General features: G+C 41.2%; 1 protein-coding gene across 2 annotated transcripts; it reads right to left on the bottom strand.

The window, feature by feature from the left end:
• Positions 1–20: 20 nt before the first annotated feature.
• ACAT1 (acetyl-CoA acetyltransferase 1) lies at positions 21–16,988 on the bottom strand. Of its 2 annotated transcripts, XM_052812361.1 has the most exons (12): positions 16,868–16,988; positions 14,774–14,821; positions 11,572–11,689; positions 10,522–10,617; positions 9,094–9,194; positions 6,416–6,559; positions 4,414–4,564; positions 3,746–3,841; positions 2,938–3,051; positions 2,476–2,540; positions 1,695–1,852; positions 21–399 (listed from the first exon to the last, which is right to left on the bottom strand). In XM_052812361.1, exons 1-12 carry the CDS (start codon positions 16,919–16,921, stop codon positions 279–281), a joined length of 1,266 nt encoding a protein of 421 aa, XP_052668321.1. In that variant the 5' UTR covers positions 16,922–16,988; the 3' UTR covers positions 21–278. The 2 variants fall into 2 exon arrangements, with proteins under 2 accessions (XP_052668321.1, XP_052668322.1); XM_052812362.1 differs by lacking the exon at positions 11,572–11,689 and having other exon boundaries at positions 16,868–16,924.
• Between the last annotated feature and the right edge of the window lie 142 nt (positions 16,989–17,130).

Genomic DNA, 17,130 nt, shown 5'->3' with positions numbered 1-17,130 from the left:
TACATCAGTGACAGAGGAGCTACAGTTAACAAACATTCTTTATTGTCAGGTCTCAAGACATTATCGTAATTTGACGTTTTTTATTTGTACTGTACAAAAACTTGCACTGAGTCAAAAGTAATAAAAGCCCAGTTGTCTGTATCAATAATGATGTTTTAAGAAATTTTAGAATAGCAGTTAAGGAATTCATCCACTTACTGATAAATAAGATGTAACAGGTACCACTCATCATTTTGATCAGAGAGTGTTTAAGGCTTTGTTCCCAACACGATTTGGGCCTACAACTTCTCTATCAATATTGCAGAAGCGCCTCCTCCTCCATTGCAAATTCCTGCAAGACCATATTGTCCTTGTTTCAATGCATGGGCCATGTGAACAACAATTCTTGCTCCAGACATTCTAAATAAAAGAAAAAAAACGTATATAGCTTAGTCTAAAGGAAATTAATCTTAATTTGACCCACACAGGACACTTGGTAGAATATAGTACTGATTCACTGGAGGGGAAAAAACCACCAACAAAAAGACCAAACAAACCCTTTCATCTACATTTAGATGTAATACAGGTTATTCTTCTCTAGCTACAGTACTTAACAAACAGAAAGATTCTTATACATACAGAAACTCCATGTTTATCAAAAGTTGCTTCTGGAAGTGGCCTCTAAGTCAGTCTGTATACTACAAAGTATCTCTACATTGTAGCAAAGCCCTCTCAAAGAAGGTAACAAATCTACCACAAAAATCAAGTCAATAGTAACAATTACTTTCCAACAGGTTTTTTATTTGCTTACAACCTGATATACTGCAGTATCCTACTTTGATACACCTAATGTGCAAAATCAGACATTTAAATTCTGTCATTAGACTGTCAAAATTAACTTTTAACACACACACACAAAAAATAACATTCCCTCCTCAGCATGTCTTGCAGGATTATGCCTTGATTACTGCTTGTTATGAACCATGAAGTACTCCTACTTGTTCCTGATGTACACCATGGTTACTTCACATCTATGTTTACTGAGAGGTTTTGGAATGGGTTTTTCCTCATAGAGCAGCACCATGCAGCACAATCACTCTTAGGGAGGATGAATGGGATATACTGAAGTCATGAGTAAGTATACAGCTGTTGGGGAACACAGCAGGTGACCCAACTCCTCTAACCAGATGACAGAACTTCAAACAACAGACCCACCACCATCCCCAGACTATCCCTGTCTGCTGCATTAGGTGCTTGGAGACTTTTGGATTCATTGCCAAAAATGCTTTGACAAGACCTGGAATTTCACTTTGTGCATGTAAGAAACATAGAAGTCCTTGTACCATATCCTTCACTATTTTCCCAAGTTTACCTGTAAATTTTATTAGCTTAACTACTTGATTAATTATTATTGTTTATTCTGTCATGTTAATAGTGATTTGGTTTTAATACTTCATAAATCCATATAGCTATGGTAACAAGCAAGCTCTTTATAAAAGTAGGTGATAACTAACTGTGAAGAGAAAAATGGGATCATGCTCTTTTCAAGGTACCCTGAAATTTAACACCTGAATTAAGTCACTATGTACTTGATAGCAAATTCCTACTAGCCTTCCTACTTGCATTAAATTTGAGAATAAAGGTAAATGTGTTAGCAGTATGTCTAGAAAACAATGCCTCTGTGCAGAACAGAAACCAGCGCTTTACTTACTTACCCTATTGGATGTCCAAGAGAGACAGCACCTCCATTAATATTTACTTTCTGTGGATCAATACCCAGCATTTTAATATTGGCCAGCACCACAACACTGAATGCTTCATTGATTTCCCACATTGCAATATCTTCTTTTTTCAGGCCTGTCGCACTTAGAATCTAGAAATAAAAATAATTACTACTGTGAAAAAATTAGGAAGCTAATTATAGAAATAATTAGGTCTATTTTGAAGTCGGTGACTCAGGCTGCCCATAGTCTGATTCAACTTCACATTTTGGAACCCCTTTGTCAGGTGGGAAAAAGCAAAACTGAGGTACTGAAGCACAAACTTGTGTTTTCACAAAAGAAGAAATGGAGAGTACCCTGTGCCAAGAATACGTTTTCATCACACTTAATACTAAGACCACTGCTACAGTAAGTACATTTAAACGGATACAGTATTGCCTCATGCCATATACTTATCTTCAGTTCCTTTTTGAACTAGTCTATACTTGTATAACCGTATTTATTTTCCCTTTTAGCCATACTAGCTGCAAAGCTTCAAAAGTGTAAACAAGCCCAAAGCAGTATAAAACAATATTCTCTTTCAAAATAGGTGTGAGAAATTTGTTACTCCAAAAACTGCATTCTAGCCTTGATCCTCTGAAAAACGTGTTCCTTCATATTTATGAAGTAATCATAATTTTGATCCTAATTACAGGAAGATCTGCAGAGGGTTGAACCAAAGCTCAGTGCTAAGGAAGTTTGTTGTTTTTCAAAAAACACTCAGTTTTATTCCTACCTTGGGAACAGCATGTGCAGGTGCAATTGGGAAGTCAATAGGATCAACAGCAGCATCTGCAAAAGCTGTAAAAATTGCAAAAGCTGTTTAAAGACCTTTTGTTTTTACCACACATGATTTTTCTTTGTGCAAGCAGCAAACCCAGCCAAGATGGAAAAATTCTGAATATAATGGTCCATGAAATAGATACATATAAAGTTTAGTGCCTTAAGTGAGCCACATAATAACATTTTCAGATTTTTAATATTATTCCATATAGAAAATTCTGTTTATGATCACAAGCCTGCTGGTACAGCACTTGAAATTTCAAGCACTGTATTGAGAAGATGCAGCCATAATGCCCAAGGGCTCAGCTTTTCTATCCCATGAACGTCAGTCAGATAAGAGGGCTCCCAGTCTGAGCGCATACTATGGGAGTATTTTCCAGGACTGTACTCAAAGGTAAAAAAAGAAAAATCTTACCTACTATCCGTGCCAATGGTTTGACTTTCAGTCTCTTGGCTGCCTCTGTAGTCATCAGCACCAAAGCAGCTGCTCCATCATTCAGAGTACTGGCATTAGCAGCTGTAACTGTTCCTAGAAAAGGGAAAGCATTGTTTATATGGAGGGGAAGTGTGATACAGCTCACCTACTTCCTGTTAATGATTTTTTTTTTTTTCTTTTTAACCTTAGGCCCTTGAACATAAGGTCTCAACAATACGGTGATATCTGTTGCACTGAGGTAACTAAAAATAAGTTGTGTTTTTTTAAATCAGTTTGATTAAACAAGTACATTCACATGTATTCGTATCTTCATCCAACTGGCAGTTTAGATCATGCCTTCCATGTCAGCTGCATTGCTGGCATTAACACAGAATTCCAGCTCAGAAAGGGTTGTGAATGAGTGGCAACTTTGATTTAGCCAGAAGGATTTATCAATTACAGCGTCAGGGAAGTAACAGGCAGCTATGTAAAGGCATTCCAGCTCCCACTGAAACAAAAGCTTGTACTTGGTGGAGACCAAGGCAATAGCTAAATTGAAACCAATCTATTTCAGTCTTTTTAAAATAAATGTCCAAAACAGAGGTTTTCACTGGTTTAAAGTTCTTGGACCATCTTTTAATCCAAGCCAGTTCATGCTGTTCTGAAGCATGTTTCTTTATCTTAGCAGACATTTAAAAGTTAATGGACTACTGTTGGGCATTCAAGCTCTTGTGAACAGTACTCTTCACTATAACAAAGTATCCTTGCACTTGGTAGAAAGTTAAGCAGTTGGTTTAACAATATTTACCATTTTCTTTTTGGAAAACAGCTTTCAGCGTTGGAACTTTACTAAAATCAACACGTTTGTATTCTTCATCTTCTTTCACTTCTGTATCTGGCTTCCCTGAAATTCAGATTTGGTTTAGTATTTTATAGAACAGTCCAACCTTAAGACATTCTAACACAGTACTTTGATTAAAAGCTGCCTTATTTAGACAACTTATTTCAGTAAAAAAAAAAAAATGTAAACACCGGTAAAATGCATGTCAAGAAATGTGCTTACGAAAAATGAAAAAAAATTGTTCCTTAATCCAATTTATTCACAGCAAATCCATTTATACTTCCTGGTGGCTGAATGAAAGGGAGAAAGAACGTATCTGTAAGGTAATTAACAGGGAAATTAAAACACAGATGTCCTCAAGCCATACTAGCTAAATTCAATAGCTAGTCTTCCACTTACATAAAAAAGGAAGAAGATATGGTATGTAACATTAAAGAATAATTTAAAAACAACCAGATCACAGGTCACTGACTGCTATTCACCAGAAAGTCTGCGTAACAGAAAATTCTTAGCTAATCTAAAATTAGCATTCCTGAGATCTGCATGTTTAAACAACACAATTTGCACTGAACACAGACGATGTTACAGCTTTCAATGAGAAACACAATTCATTTTATCACACCTTTCCATAATACCTTTTTTTGAAATAGTGACAGGAACTATTTCATTTTTCAATATTCCTGAATCCCAGGCTGTTTTGCTTTTAGTGTAAGAGCCTATGGCGTAAGTGTCTTGTTCCTCTCGTGAAATAGTAAACTTCTTCGCAGTATTCTCGGCACAGTTGCCCTTGGAGAAAACCAGGCACGTTAGGTTTGGTATTTCTGGAGATACGAAGTAGAAATGTAACTAAAAAAGCTCAACCAGCAGATTTCCAGAATTGAATGTGACTAATATTTTGTGTCCATTTCTAATTTACACAGTCATGATTAAACAGTAACTTCTGGGTTTGGAATATGATCTTCAGATTTAGCGAACGTTTTCTGGATCCAGATTATTAAAGGCACGAAGGAACTTTCCTTACAAGGCTTGTTTTTTACGTTAAAAAAACTGCATGCAAAGGTAAGTTTTAAAGTGCTTAGGGCTGATGTCGTCAGAGACTGAAGATCATTATTCAGCCACAGAACAGTATGTTCACATCATCTTACTAGTGTTTTCATTCCATTATTAGCTTGCCTAGTCCAAAGGTTACAAGAACACACAGGGCTTACTTAGCCTTCAGGATCCGATACTCTAAAAACTATACAAATAGAAGTATGTATACCTTTTGTCTAATAACTGGAATGAAGTAAGTAGAATGAAACAATCAAATAATTTTATATATAGGTCAATCATAATTATACGATCATAATTCATTACCAACACTAAATACCTGTGATGACAAAAAAAAAAACCCCAACCAAAAAAACCTCATACAGTCAGCCTGAAAGATTTGTTCTTAAACAGGTTTTGTTCCACCTCTCTTTTCTGTAGAAAACTCAATGAATCAACACAAACCCCTTTAGTACCATGTTCCTCCAGTTCTTCACACAAGCAAGTTCACTTCTATGCAGTTAAAGAATTTAAAGTCTTCATAGCACAAGCAACTTAGTCTATTGCCAAAACATGGACAAAAGTAAGTTCCTAAAGCCTTCCTGTGTATTCTCGCTGTTAAGGTTTTCCAAGCAACCTACAGCTGCTATAATGAAGACAAAAGGTTCTGAAATATTGTCCCAATCTATTAAAACTTTCTGCATTACAACCACCTCCTAGAGTTTTTCCCCCCACATACAGACACTAGCAAAGCCACTATTTACATTCCCATAAAAATCCTCACAATCAAACTCGTTTTAGCTGAAATGTGGGAGTGGATTTCAACCAACAGCCTAAGCAGAGTGCACCATACTGCAAAAAGAATAAACACACACAGAAGCAGTGAGGTCTGTATCAAATATATGGATCAGAGTAGAATGTTCTTCATGACATGTTTTCCTGTACACCAGCAAGAACACTAACTGATCAATCAGTAATACCCGACAGTTGTGAATGACCACAGGCAAAGGTCAGAAATATCTGTAAACTGAAAGTAGTCATTCTCTTTTCAAACTGTTCTTCCCTGATGCTTGTTCTTCACCATCTTCATATCAGTTGTTTTTGAAACCCATCCTAAGTTTGCAGTTGTTTGTCCAATTTAAGTTACCATGCTGATGAGTAAGCATATCAGCTGACTCAAACCTTCCAATGGAAGATATGAGATACGTACATTGAGGGAGGGAAAATAAATGTTAAGAGCCTGCTGAATCGTACAGAGTAGGTACCCTCAAAGACGCCAAGTAACTTGATTGCTCTCTCCCACAGACAGAGCAACAGCAACCTATCAGTAGCAATTTTTTTTTTTTAAATCCCTGCTCTAGGCTGTTCAGACTTCAGAGACAGATAAATATTAACACAGTTTGCTATTCTGTTTTGGTCTTCTGTCTAGCCCCTCCATTACAGTTACTACAGGAAGCCTGGAAACAGAAGACGTTTTCCTCCTCCATTAATGTTACTCCTCATTTCTAGGTTTGCTAGATGAAGCAGTTTCATAATAATTACACGCAAGCTCTTCAAAGCTGCATCAGGTCTATGGCTGATACTTTAGTACTGTGCAGGAATATTTACCATATGGATATGGTTATAAGCATCTGTCAGCCCATCTTTTACTATCAGGTCTTCCAGCTTTACTCCTCCGTAAGGTGTTGATCCTCTGCTCATTGTATAGGGAACATTAGACATGCTCTCCATTCCACCAGCAACCATTACATCCTGCTCAAAGGACAACGAGTTAAAATTACTAATAATGCAGCGTGTTCTCTATGACTTCTTATTGGAACAAATATTAGCAAAAGCTTAAGCACGGACACTATATTTCTAAGGAGTCTTAGATAAAGAAGAAGAAAAAAAATCTTTATGCATTTAAAAAGCAAACAGCAGGAACAACAGCTGAAGACAGTTAATCCACCCTGACAGAAAAACTGGACTTTTGTCATGTATGCAGTTTTAGAAAGCTGCAAGAGCCACATCAGTCTCTTGCACTTCTACTTCAAAAGCTTCCAAGATCAAATTATAAGTTTTGCTTTAAACAGTTTCTTTTTCTGTAAATTTCTCACTTTTGTTCTTCATTCACAGCTCCATATCCCTATGGAACAAGCAACAGTCAGAATCTAAGAGACCAATAAGAACAGACAGAGATTTACAAGTACCTGCAGTTTTACATAATATTGTTTCATCTTACTGTGTAAAAAGAGATGACTTGTAATATGGTTTTATCATCTGAAAAGGCCAGCAAAAGAGATGTTAATAATTAGTGATTACTGAACTTGAATTAAGCTGAATCATTATGGGCATTTATAAATTAGTATACTTTTCAAGCTGAGACAAAGCAAACAAACAGAAAACATACAAACAATAAAGCTATAAGGACCGTAAGTACACCTACTGTTCATCAGGCTATACCCCCAAAATCCCTAGGATCTTAGCATGTGAAGAATACACACAGTTGGGTTAATACATGGCATATTTGAAATATGGATAACTGTAGGAAAAAGACACACACAGCAGTGTGAATCTTTGAGAGTTCAATAGTGCTGTTAATATAAATTCAAAAAGATTTTACATCAAAACAGCAATAAGAAAAAGATGAAAGCTTTTTTGGTTTCTTTAATTTAAGACTCTGAGAAATAATGGTTTGGTTCAGAATAGATCATAAACTAGATCCAGGAACAGTGACATGAAGTAATAAAGAAAAGAAAGGTGGGAGACAAACTGGGAAAGCAGATAAATCAGAAAGGCAGTTGAGATATGGAAGCAGCAATAGATCAGAGGAACAAGAGTCCCTGGCATTTCAATAGTGTAAAGTGAAAGACTTGGAGACAGTTAATACAATTGTTTATACGATGATGTATGCTGACTCAAGCCACTGGTAACCATCACTGACTTTCACACCACAGATACCTCACAGTCTGCAACCAGGAAAAACAAACAAATACCAAACCCCCCTGTAATTTATAGCTCTAAGAGACTAATAACTGGCCAAGTCTCTGCTTTTGCTGAGCCTGGCAGCACAGCATGTATGATTAGCTCAGCTGAAAACTCCAACTATATTCAGAGCTCATGGCCTGCATCTGTCAAACCAAAAAAATGCACAACCATTCTCACAAAGTAATTGGACGTAAATTAGTAAATCCAAATGTAGCTGTTTACACAGACATGCTGGGCCTGGTTCAAAGTCCAGTGACAAGACTTCCACTGACTTCAGTAGGCACTGGACAAAGTGCCTTTCTCTGCAGAGCAAGGCCAAAGCAATAAGTAAGCTGAGTAAGCTTAACTCAGCTATACTGTTATTTTCACAGAAGGGACAACAAAACTTAAATATTTTACTTTTGTTCTAAACAAACAAACAAAAAGAATAGTAAGTACATTTCTCACTTATGAGCCGCTTACTTTGTAAACCAAAAATATGTATTGAACTGACAATATTTTCACTTCAGAGAAGGGAAAATGTTGCCAAAACGCTTTTGAGTATGGAATTAAAAACAAAATTCAAATGTCTGTCTTCACATTCACACTTCTCCCATATTCTTTGCTGCATAGCATTTAACAGCTTGCTGAAGATGGTGTATTCTGCCATCCTCCCATTAAGTGATACTATTTTTCCCCATCGTATAGAGAATCTTAGAACACAGTTGGCAGAGATGAGCAATTCCCCTCCATCAGGCTCTCTTCAATTAAAATGCTTATTCAGCAACAATAGATTCCTCCTCTTCTAAAACAATAAAAAAAGCCTGAAACATCTTTAATGTACTTGGAAACAACATTGCTTTAATATGTATATTTAATTCATTGAAGTCTTGAGAGTGTCTGAAAGTCAAGATTAAATGTATTTCATCAAAAACTAAGTCTATAAAAATTTCTTCATTTTTTCAAACCAGAAAGGTTGAAAATTCCCTTAATTATTTTTTGGGGGTGGGGCGGGAGGTGGGGTGGGGGAAGAGCAGAAGGAAGAGGATGTAAATTAAAAAAAAAAAAAAAATCCAGCTTATTTCCTCAGCTCTAAAAATACATCTGACAACTTCCTAACTATAATACTTACAAATTTTTTCTGTTTTAAACCAAAACACACTTAAGTGACTACAAAATTAAGGATTAAGGTTGCATAAGCAAAACAAACCCTTGCTAATTAGCTTTATTATCCCAAGGCAAAACACAGTCCCAAAGCAAAGAGCACAGTCATTAGTAGGACAGTATCTACAACATTAGTAGTGTGTTTTTTCCATAAAACAGCACTAAAATTCACATACCTGACTCCCACACATCAGGCTTTGGGCTGCCATCATGATCGATTTCATTCCTGAAGCACAGACTTTATTGACAGTTGTAGTAGGAGTACATATTGGTAGACCTGAGTCAAGGAAATTGTACAAACAACTATTATTTAAAGGGTAGACTAATACTTTATTGGTGTCTCAGCAATATTTCATATGGGACCAATTTTTATCTAAGCCCAGGGTGTCCAGCTTGCACTATTCAGCCTGCCAGGGCAATTTACCTACCCTCACCCCTAGTTACTATGCTTCTTGGAGACTCTTGCTGTTTCTCCCCTTCCAACAACAGACTTGTGGTAAAGGAGCAAGCAAGTGAAGAATCATAAAGACAGAAGATCAGGGAAGCAGCTCCAGAGCTATTCCTCCTCCTGACACCCCAATACCTGCCTCTAAGAAGCATTCGAGACTGAAAAGGCATAAACAAGCTATAGAATTTAGCAAGTGGCAACAAGACAGACCCCAGAAGTACAGGGACTCTAAAAACACGCAATACTGAACAAGACCAAAAGTGCTAGGTGTCCGTGTCATTCACATAGTCATTATTGAGTTATTATTGAGTGTTCATTACAATAGCTTTGGGCTCTGCTGTGTGCAGCTTGGCTCAAGACCATTGCATCACTGCCTCCACCCTAGGCTTGCTCTCCAGTATTATGGCTCTGCTACCAGCACATCACCTCCATACCAGCAGTGAGATGGGGAAACTAGCCAGGGGAAAGAAAAGAGCTGTATTCATCCTTTTGCCTCATATGGAAGCACTTCCTTCTCTTTCAAAAAAGTACAGGGACATAGCCAAGAACGTATCCAGTTCTTCCCTGACCCACAGACTTTCCTAGAGTCACACTAAGGTATGGAATCCCATCCCCACAGCAAAAGGGAGAAGAAAATAATTCCTGCACCCCAATAACATTTGTGTTGCAGTTAACATTACAGCGTGAATCCTCCCAGTGACAGCTCCAAACTCCATGGGAAGATGACTGTAATGACATACTCTTATCTGCAGTTCAAGGAAACTCACTGACCCCTTATCCAGTAAGGCTTAAGAGTAATGATACACTGAAGAAAAAAAGTCTGTTTCATGAAAGATTCAAAGAGCAGCATCCATCATTAGTGTAAAGTGCTCTGGAAGTAGAGGCCCAGTCTCCAGTATCGTCTTCTCCAGGTTCTGCAAACACCATAGGCAGTAATGTCCATTGTGCATATGAAAATTGATTCCTGAGGATGCACAATTAGGCCTGCTTACGTGAGTACAACATACACCCTTCACCCACCACAGAGAAAAAAAGCATACACAGACTGCCTTGACAAAAGGCTGGGGACCACTCTCTTTTAACTCATAGCTCAATAATCTACACTGTCTATATAAAGACAAAAAATCTTTAACCCCGGTACCAAAAGAATGAATACCTGCACCCAAGACTGCTTGTCTTGCTGGAGCTTGTCCTTGTCCAGCCTGCAAGACATTACCCATATAGGCTTCTTTCACTTCTTCTGCAGGGATGCCTATAAAACAACATTGTTTCAATTCAGGGTTCTTTGCACGGAAGATGCAACTCCCTTTTACGAACCTTCCCATTGAAGTTTTCTGTCAAAGACTGATGAAATGTGCCATGTCCAACCTGTGTGCTAACAGCACACAGGCCCCTGTTGGGGGCATCCCAGATCTCTACCCTCATATTCATGGAACATGGTGAACTGGTGACCCCCACAGAGCAGAATTCCCTTGCTACCCTGCAGAACAAGCTACAGTTAGCTAACTAAAGCAAACATTTCCAAGTCTCACTAGTCACCCGAGAAGCTCAATTTCCATGGATGGTTAAAAGCACAAAACTTTCTACCTGCCATAATTATGTCTAAAGAAACAGTTTTGTTTGTTTGTTTGTTTAACAGGGGTGAGCCAAGGCCACAGCTAGCTGCCACCAGACAGAAGAGGCCTGCTCTCCTGCTGCATCTCTTGCAACAGCCCTGGTGTTCTTGTAATATGCTGTTTCAAGAAGCCAAATCTGTAGAAAATTAACCCACCTCTCCCCGCAAAAGACTTTTTTTGCTAATTTGAATCCATCAATATACTCACAAGGGTGTCCTACAAGCATAAGTACCCATGTGAAAACTGGGCAAGGAAAGGAAGGGCCACTGGTTTCACCAACAAGTAGCTTTTGCATCAGCTTAGGTGTGTCATAAAACCCCACCACAGAAAAACAATTAGCATGTTCAATCAGATACGGATTAGCACAGATATCCTTAAGTAATATTCTGCTCCTAGAAGCAGGACTTCATTCAGATTGAAACAAAGCCCAACAGTCTACTTAAATACCATTTGTGGATAAAGACTTAAGAGTACCACAGGAACAAAAAATCCAGGACCTTCTGTTTACCGAGCAATTTAAAAGACACAGACTGATACTGTTCTGAGCCACTTGAGGTTTTCTTTGTCACAGAAAAAATATTTACATATACCTGCTCTGTCAATTGCTCCCTTAATTGCAATGGAACCAAGTTTAGTGGCTGGCAATGACGAAAGAGATCCTTGGAAAGATCCAATCGGTGTCCTTACAGCACTTGCTATCACCACCTCCTAAGAGGAGAAGCATGGAGTAAAAGTCACAGTCTTTCCCACATATGCACACATATACCAGTATTTTTTAAATTTATCCACTTTTACTCTTTCATTGATGCTGCAGCTTCCCTTTTATCCTGCAAATGTGTCAGAGCAATAAAATAATCTTTATTAATGCATGCAGCATGGGGAATAAACATAAGGAGATCGGTGTACAGCTGCAGGACTACAATCTTAGGATCATGGAGCCATGGTGGGGTGACTCCCGTGGCTGGAGTGCTGCCATGCGGGGATACGGGCTCTTTAGGAAGGACAGGCCAAGAAGACAAGGGGGAGGGCTGCCCTTTATGTGACAGAACAGCTGGAATGCATTGAGCTCAGCCTTGAGATAGATGATGCTTGCGAGAGTCTCAAAGGTCCTGGAGCAAAGGGGAGTCAAAGCAAGCTGGTTAACGTTCAAGGATTACCCCCTCAAAGCTCAAAAGCAGCCCATTCCAACAAGCAGTAAGTCAGGTAAAAATGCCAGGAGGTCTGCATGGATGACCAAAACTCATACACTAAAAGGAAGCATACCAAAGGTGGAAGCAGAGACAGGGAACCTGGCAGACACTGTCCGAGCACGCAGGGACGAGGTTACGAAAGCCAAACCCAGCTAGAATTGAAACTGACAAGGGATGTCAAAGGCCACAAGAAGGGCTTCCGTAAGCACCTAGGAAGCAAAAGGAAGTCTAGGGAAAACGTGGGCCTGCTGCTGAATGGGGCAGGGGACCTGGTGACACAGGACATAGAAAAGGCTGAGGTACTAAATGTCGCCTTCACCTCAGTCTTCACTAGTAAAACCAGCCTTCGGGAATCCCAGGCCCCAGAGACCAGGTGGAAGGCTGGAGCAAGGAAGATGTACCCTTCATGGAAAAGGATCAGGTCAGGGAATACTTAAGCAAACTGGACATACATAAATCCATGGGCCCTGCTCAGATGCACCCACAAGTGCTAAGGGAGCTGGCTGATGACTTTGTAAGGTCACACTCAACAATCTTGGAATGGTCACAACAATTGCGAGAGGTGCCCAAGGGCTGGAGAAAAGCAAGCATCACTCCTATCTTCAAGAAGGGCAAGAAGGAGGACCCAGGGAACTACAGGCCAGTCAGCCTCACCTCAACCCCTAGGAAGGTGATTAAACAACTAATCCTAGAAACTGTTTCCAGGAACATGAACAGCAAGAAAATCATCAGGAGTCATCAGCATAGATTCACCAAGGGGAAGTCACGCTCAAACAACCTGATAACTTTCTACAGTGAAATGACTGGTTTGGTAGATGAGGAGAAAGCAGTGGATATTGTCTGCCTAGACTACAGTAAGGCTTTCAACACTGTCTCCCATAGGATCCTCATGCAGAAGCTAATGAAGTGTGGGATGGATAAGCAGACAGTCAGGTGGATTGAAAACTGGCTGAACAGCCAGGAACAGGAGGTGGTAATCAGTGGCAAGAAGTCTGGTTGGAGGCCAGTAATTAGCAGTGTTCCCCAGGGGTCAATACTGGGTCCAGTCCAGTTTAATATCTTCATTAATGATCTGGATGATGGGGCAGAGTGTACCCTCTGCAGGTTTGCTGATGATGCAAACCTGAGAGGAGTGGCTGATACACCAGAGGGTCGTGCTGCCATCCAGAGGGACCTCAACAGCCTGGAGAAATGTGCTGACAGGAACCTCATGAAGTTCATCAAGGAGCAGTGCAAAGTCCTGCACATGGGGAGGAACAACCACAGGCACCAGTACATGCTGGTGGCCACCCAGCTGGGAAGCAGCTTGGAAGAAAGGAACCTGGGGGTCCTGGGGGACACCAGGTTGAACATGAGCCAGCAATGAGCCCTTGCAGCAAAGGCGGCTAAGGGTATCCTGGGCTGCATTAGGCAAAGCATTGCCAGCAGGTCAAGAGGTGACCCTTCCACTCTACTCAGCACTAGTGAGGCCACACCTGGAGTGCTGTGTCTGGTGCTGGGCTCCTCAGCACAAGAGAGACACAGACATACTGGAGAGAGTCCAATGAAGAGCCACAAAGATGATTAAGGGACTAGAGCATCTGACATACAAGAAAAGGCTGACAGAGCTGGGACTGTTCAGCCTGGAGAAGAGAAGGCTCAGGGGCACCTCATCCATCTATATTAACACCTGAAGGGAGGGTGCAAAGAGGATGGAGCCAGGCTCTTTCCAGTGGTGCCCAATGACAGGACCAGAGGCAATGGGCACAAACTGACACACAGGAGGTTCCCTCTGAACATCAGGAAACACTTTTTTGCAGTGAGGGTGACCGAACACTGGAACAGATTGCCCTGGGAGGTTGTGGAGTCTCCATCCTTGGAGACATTCAGAAGCCCAGGTCCCAGCATAATGCGTAAGCAGTAGTTTAAGACATGGTATGACATTCAGCTCTATACCTAGTAGCCCCTCAAAACAGATTTACTCTTATTTTGCCTCTTAGCTTTAGTGCTACATGAACATGTCTACCTGCTAACCCTGTGAGAGTAGCATGAGGACCTGGCATCAAAAAGATGCACATTTCAGACCTCTAGCTGCCCTGGGCAGCTACTGAGAAGCAGCAATGAATACCTCCAACTGTCCTGGTTTCAGTGGAAGTTAGACACAAGAAATTAAACAAACAACAAAAAAGGCAAATTATACTTGTTTAAAACTAAGAAGGTCTGTTTCTGTAACCCCTTCTTCATCATGATTGACTTCAGTGATAGTAACATACTTGTCCTCAACCTTTACGTTGTAACAGCAAGTTGCAGGATAACATACAAATAACCTCAAAGGGATAAGTTAGCATCAGCTGTATTTTCCAATAACAGGTAGATAGTTGCATTAAGCTTAAGTTATCTGACACACTTCTAACCTATTTTGTCCCACACTACCTAGCAATTAGCAAACCAAAATAAGAAAGAAAATCTGACTTTTATTCCAGATTTTGCGGTAAGGTGTGACTGGCACAAGTCACATTGTGTTCAGTGCAGATTTTTTGTGATAACTTTTTAAAAACTTCAGTGATTAAGAAACAAATTTAAAACAGTCATTTATTGCAGTCAGATGGTGCTTTATACTTACATTTAAAGTACGCTGTGATGCATAGCCACGGCTTGTATACTTCAAAGCCTGAAAATAAGAAAGCCAATACCATGATGTTTCAGTAATGTACCATTTTCATAGAAGTCATTATTTAAAAATAGTATCTAAGAAACACTGGAAAAAATATTAAATTAAAAATCATAACATGCCTTTTAAAAAAAAGTGTAGACCAGCACACAGTGTTACCATAATACTTGTGATAAAATATTTTCTGAAAAATAAACAGATACTCCTTTAAAAACAAGAAACAATTCATTTTGGCTAAGTCTGTTATGTACACATATACGTCTAAACCAGGGAGTGAGTGGTGCTATCTTGAAAAAGTTTACTAGTCCCTCTGTCTGCTTCTCTGGACTTTGGTTCATTCAGTCCTATCATTAACTTTTTTTTTTTTTAAAAGTGGCAGTTTGCATCTACAACTTCATTTCATTGGCATTTCACAAAAAATGAGGGTAATGAATTCAGAATGCTACAACAAAACATGACAATAAAACAAAACCAAGGAAAAGAAAAAAGTATCACCTGAGCAGGCTAAATCACCAGCTACTAGCTTCATCTAATCAAGCAGCATAAAGATACAGAAATACATCTGTAGATATCATTTCGCGTATTAAGAGAATGATATTTCCATTAGTGGTTTAAGCCACTTTCTTAGCCATTTCCTTAGACAACATTTCAGCACACTAGAAACTTGTGATCATTACTGAATTACAGCTAAATAAATACAAATTAAAAATAACCACTTAAGGACACCACAAAACCACCATCAATTTTATAAATCAAAGAATGCCTTGTGGTATTGTGTCTACAATATGAAAATTTAGTCTCTTTCTCTCTTCATTTGACAACCTTCAACTTACAAAAGACAGATTTTTTTCCTACTGTTTTTCAATTAGTTCTTTTGTTGTTTTTTTCCAGCTCAGGTTGTAATAGCCAGCAGAAAGTTTAAATTAAACTTCTCCCTGGAAATGAATTATGTCCCTGCAGGGCTTTAATAACAGGGCTCTCAAGGGTTAGTGTCAAAAAAAACCCTAGCAAAGTAACATGCCCTTACTGGACAACACCTGAAGTGTAGTAAACTGGACAAACCAGACAACAGTTTGTTGCTGAGGAGCCCAGCACTAAGCATAAATGGCATCTGCTAGTAGTGTTCATGCTGTGTCAGTTACAGACTTTTTAAAAAACAAAACAAAACACTTCTACAGCTGGTAAAACACAACCTTCAGCTTTGCATACAGCAATACGGATGCAGTCCAGCACCATGCAGATGTTTCACCTGCCCTTTTCTTCCTATACAGCTCTCTGTACCAGTAACGGGATCCCTGGTGCTCCAGACACCCCTACCAATAAAGTCAGCAGTGCCTCAATGCAACCCTGCACAGAGGCTTTTTGGGCAGGAGCGCTCAGTATCTCACCTCCCAGCTGTCTTCCTGACGAACCTACCTTATGCATACCACAGCAGTACATTTGCCTACCTGATTCCTCTCCTGGCCCTGGCTAGAGAAAGCCTTTGACGGCTGCTACGCATCCTTATGGCTGAAGCGGATAACAGACGGATATAGGGACTCTGTAGGGCAACGAATTACGAGGGAACGAGCTGAAGAACCGGCGAAGGAGGGCCCTGGCCAGCCCGCTGCACCCCCAGCGCTGACAGGCGGTGACGAGGCAGTGGAAAAAGCCGCTCTCAGGATCGCGGCTAAAGGTCCCGCCGGGCTTAGCGCGGTACCCGCCACCCGGCCACCGGGGCCGGGCAGAGGGGGCAGGGAGCCGCCCTTCACCGGCCAGGCGGCTCCGGAGCGGCGCGGCTCGGCCCGGCCGGCCTCGCAGGCCCCCGCTCCCCCGGCCGAGGACCCGCTCCCTCCCCTCAGCTCCTCGCCGGGCTGGGGGCTGCCTCCCGCCGCGCAGCGCCGCAGGGGGGAGGAGGGGGGAGGGGAGGGAGGGGAGCAGCCTTCCCCGCCGCAGACGCGGGTGTGACCTTGGCCAAGTCCTTCCGGGCCCGGCGGCGGGGCCGGGGCTGCCGAGGGAGGGAGAGGGGAAGGGCTGGGGCCCGCCCGGCGCGCCGCCCAGCCTCACCCGCAGCAGCTCCGCGGCCGGGCGCCGCCAGCACAGCATCGCCACTGCCGCCATGCTCCCGCCGGCCGCCCCCCGTCACCTTCACCGCCGCCCCCACCTCGGCCTATAGACGACGACGCCCCGCCTCCCTCCCAGCTCCCGTTGGCCCTGGGGCCGAGGCGGGGCGCCAGCCCCGTCGCTGCCATTGGCTGGGCTGGAAGGCGGGCCGCAGGGCTGAGCTGGGAGAGGGCGGTGCCTGCCCTGCGCTTGAGGTTGGGCGGTGC

Source organism: Harpia harpyja, chromosome 17 (assembly GCF_026419915.1).
Source record: "Harpia harpyja isolate bHarHar1 chromosome 17, bHarHar1 primary haplotype, whole genome shotgun sequence".
NCBI lineage: Eukaryota > Metazoa > Chordata > Aves > Accipitriformes > Accipitridae > Harpia > Harpia harpyja.
This window is presented reverse-complemented; position numbering and strand designations above follow the sequence as displayed.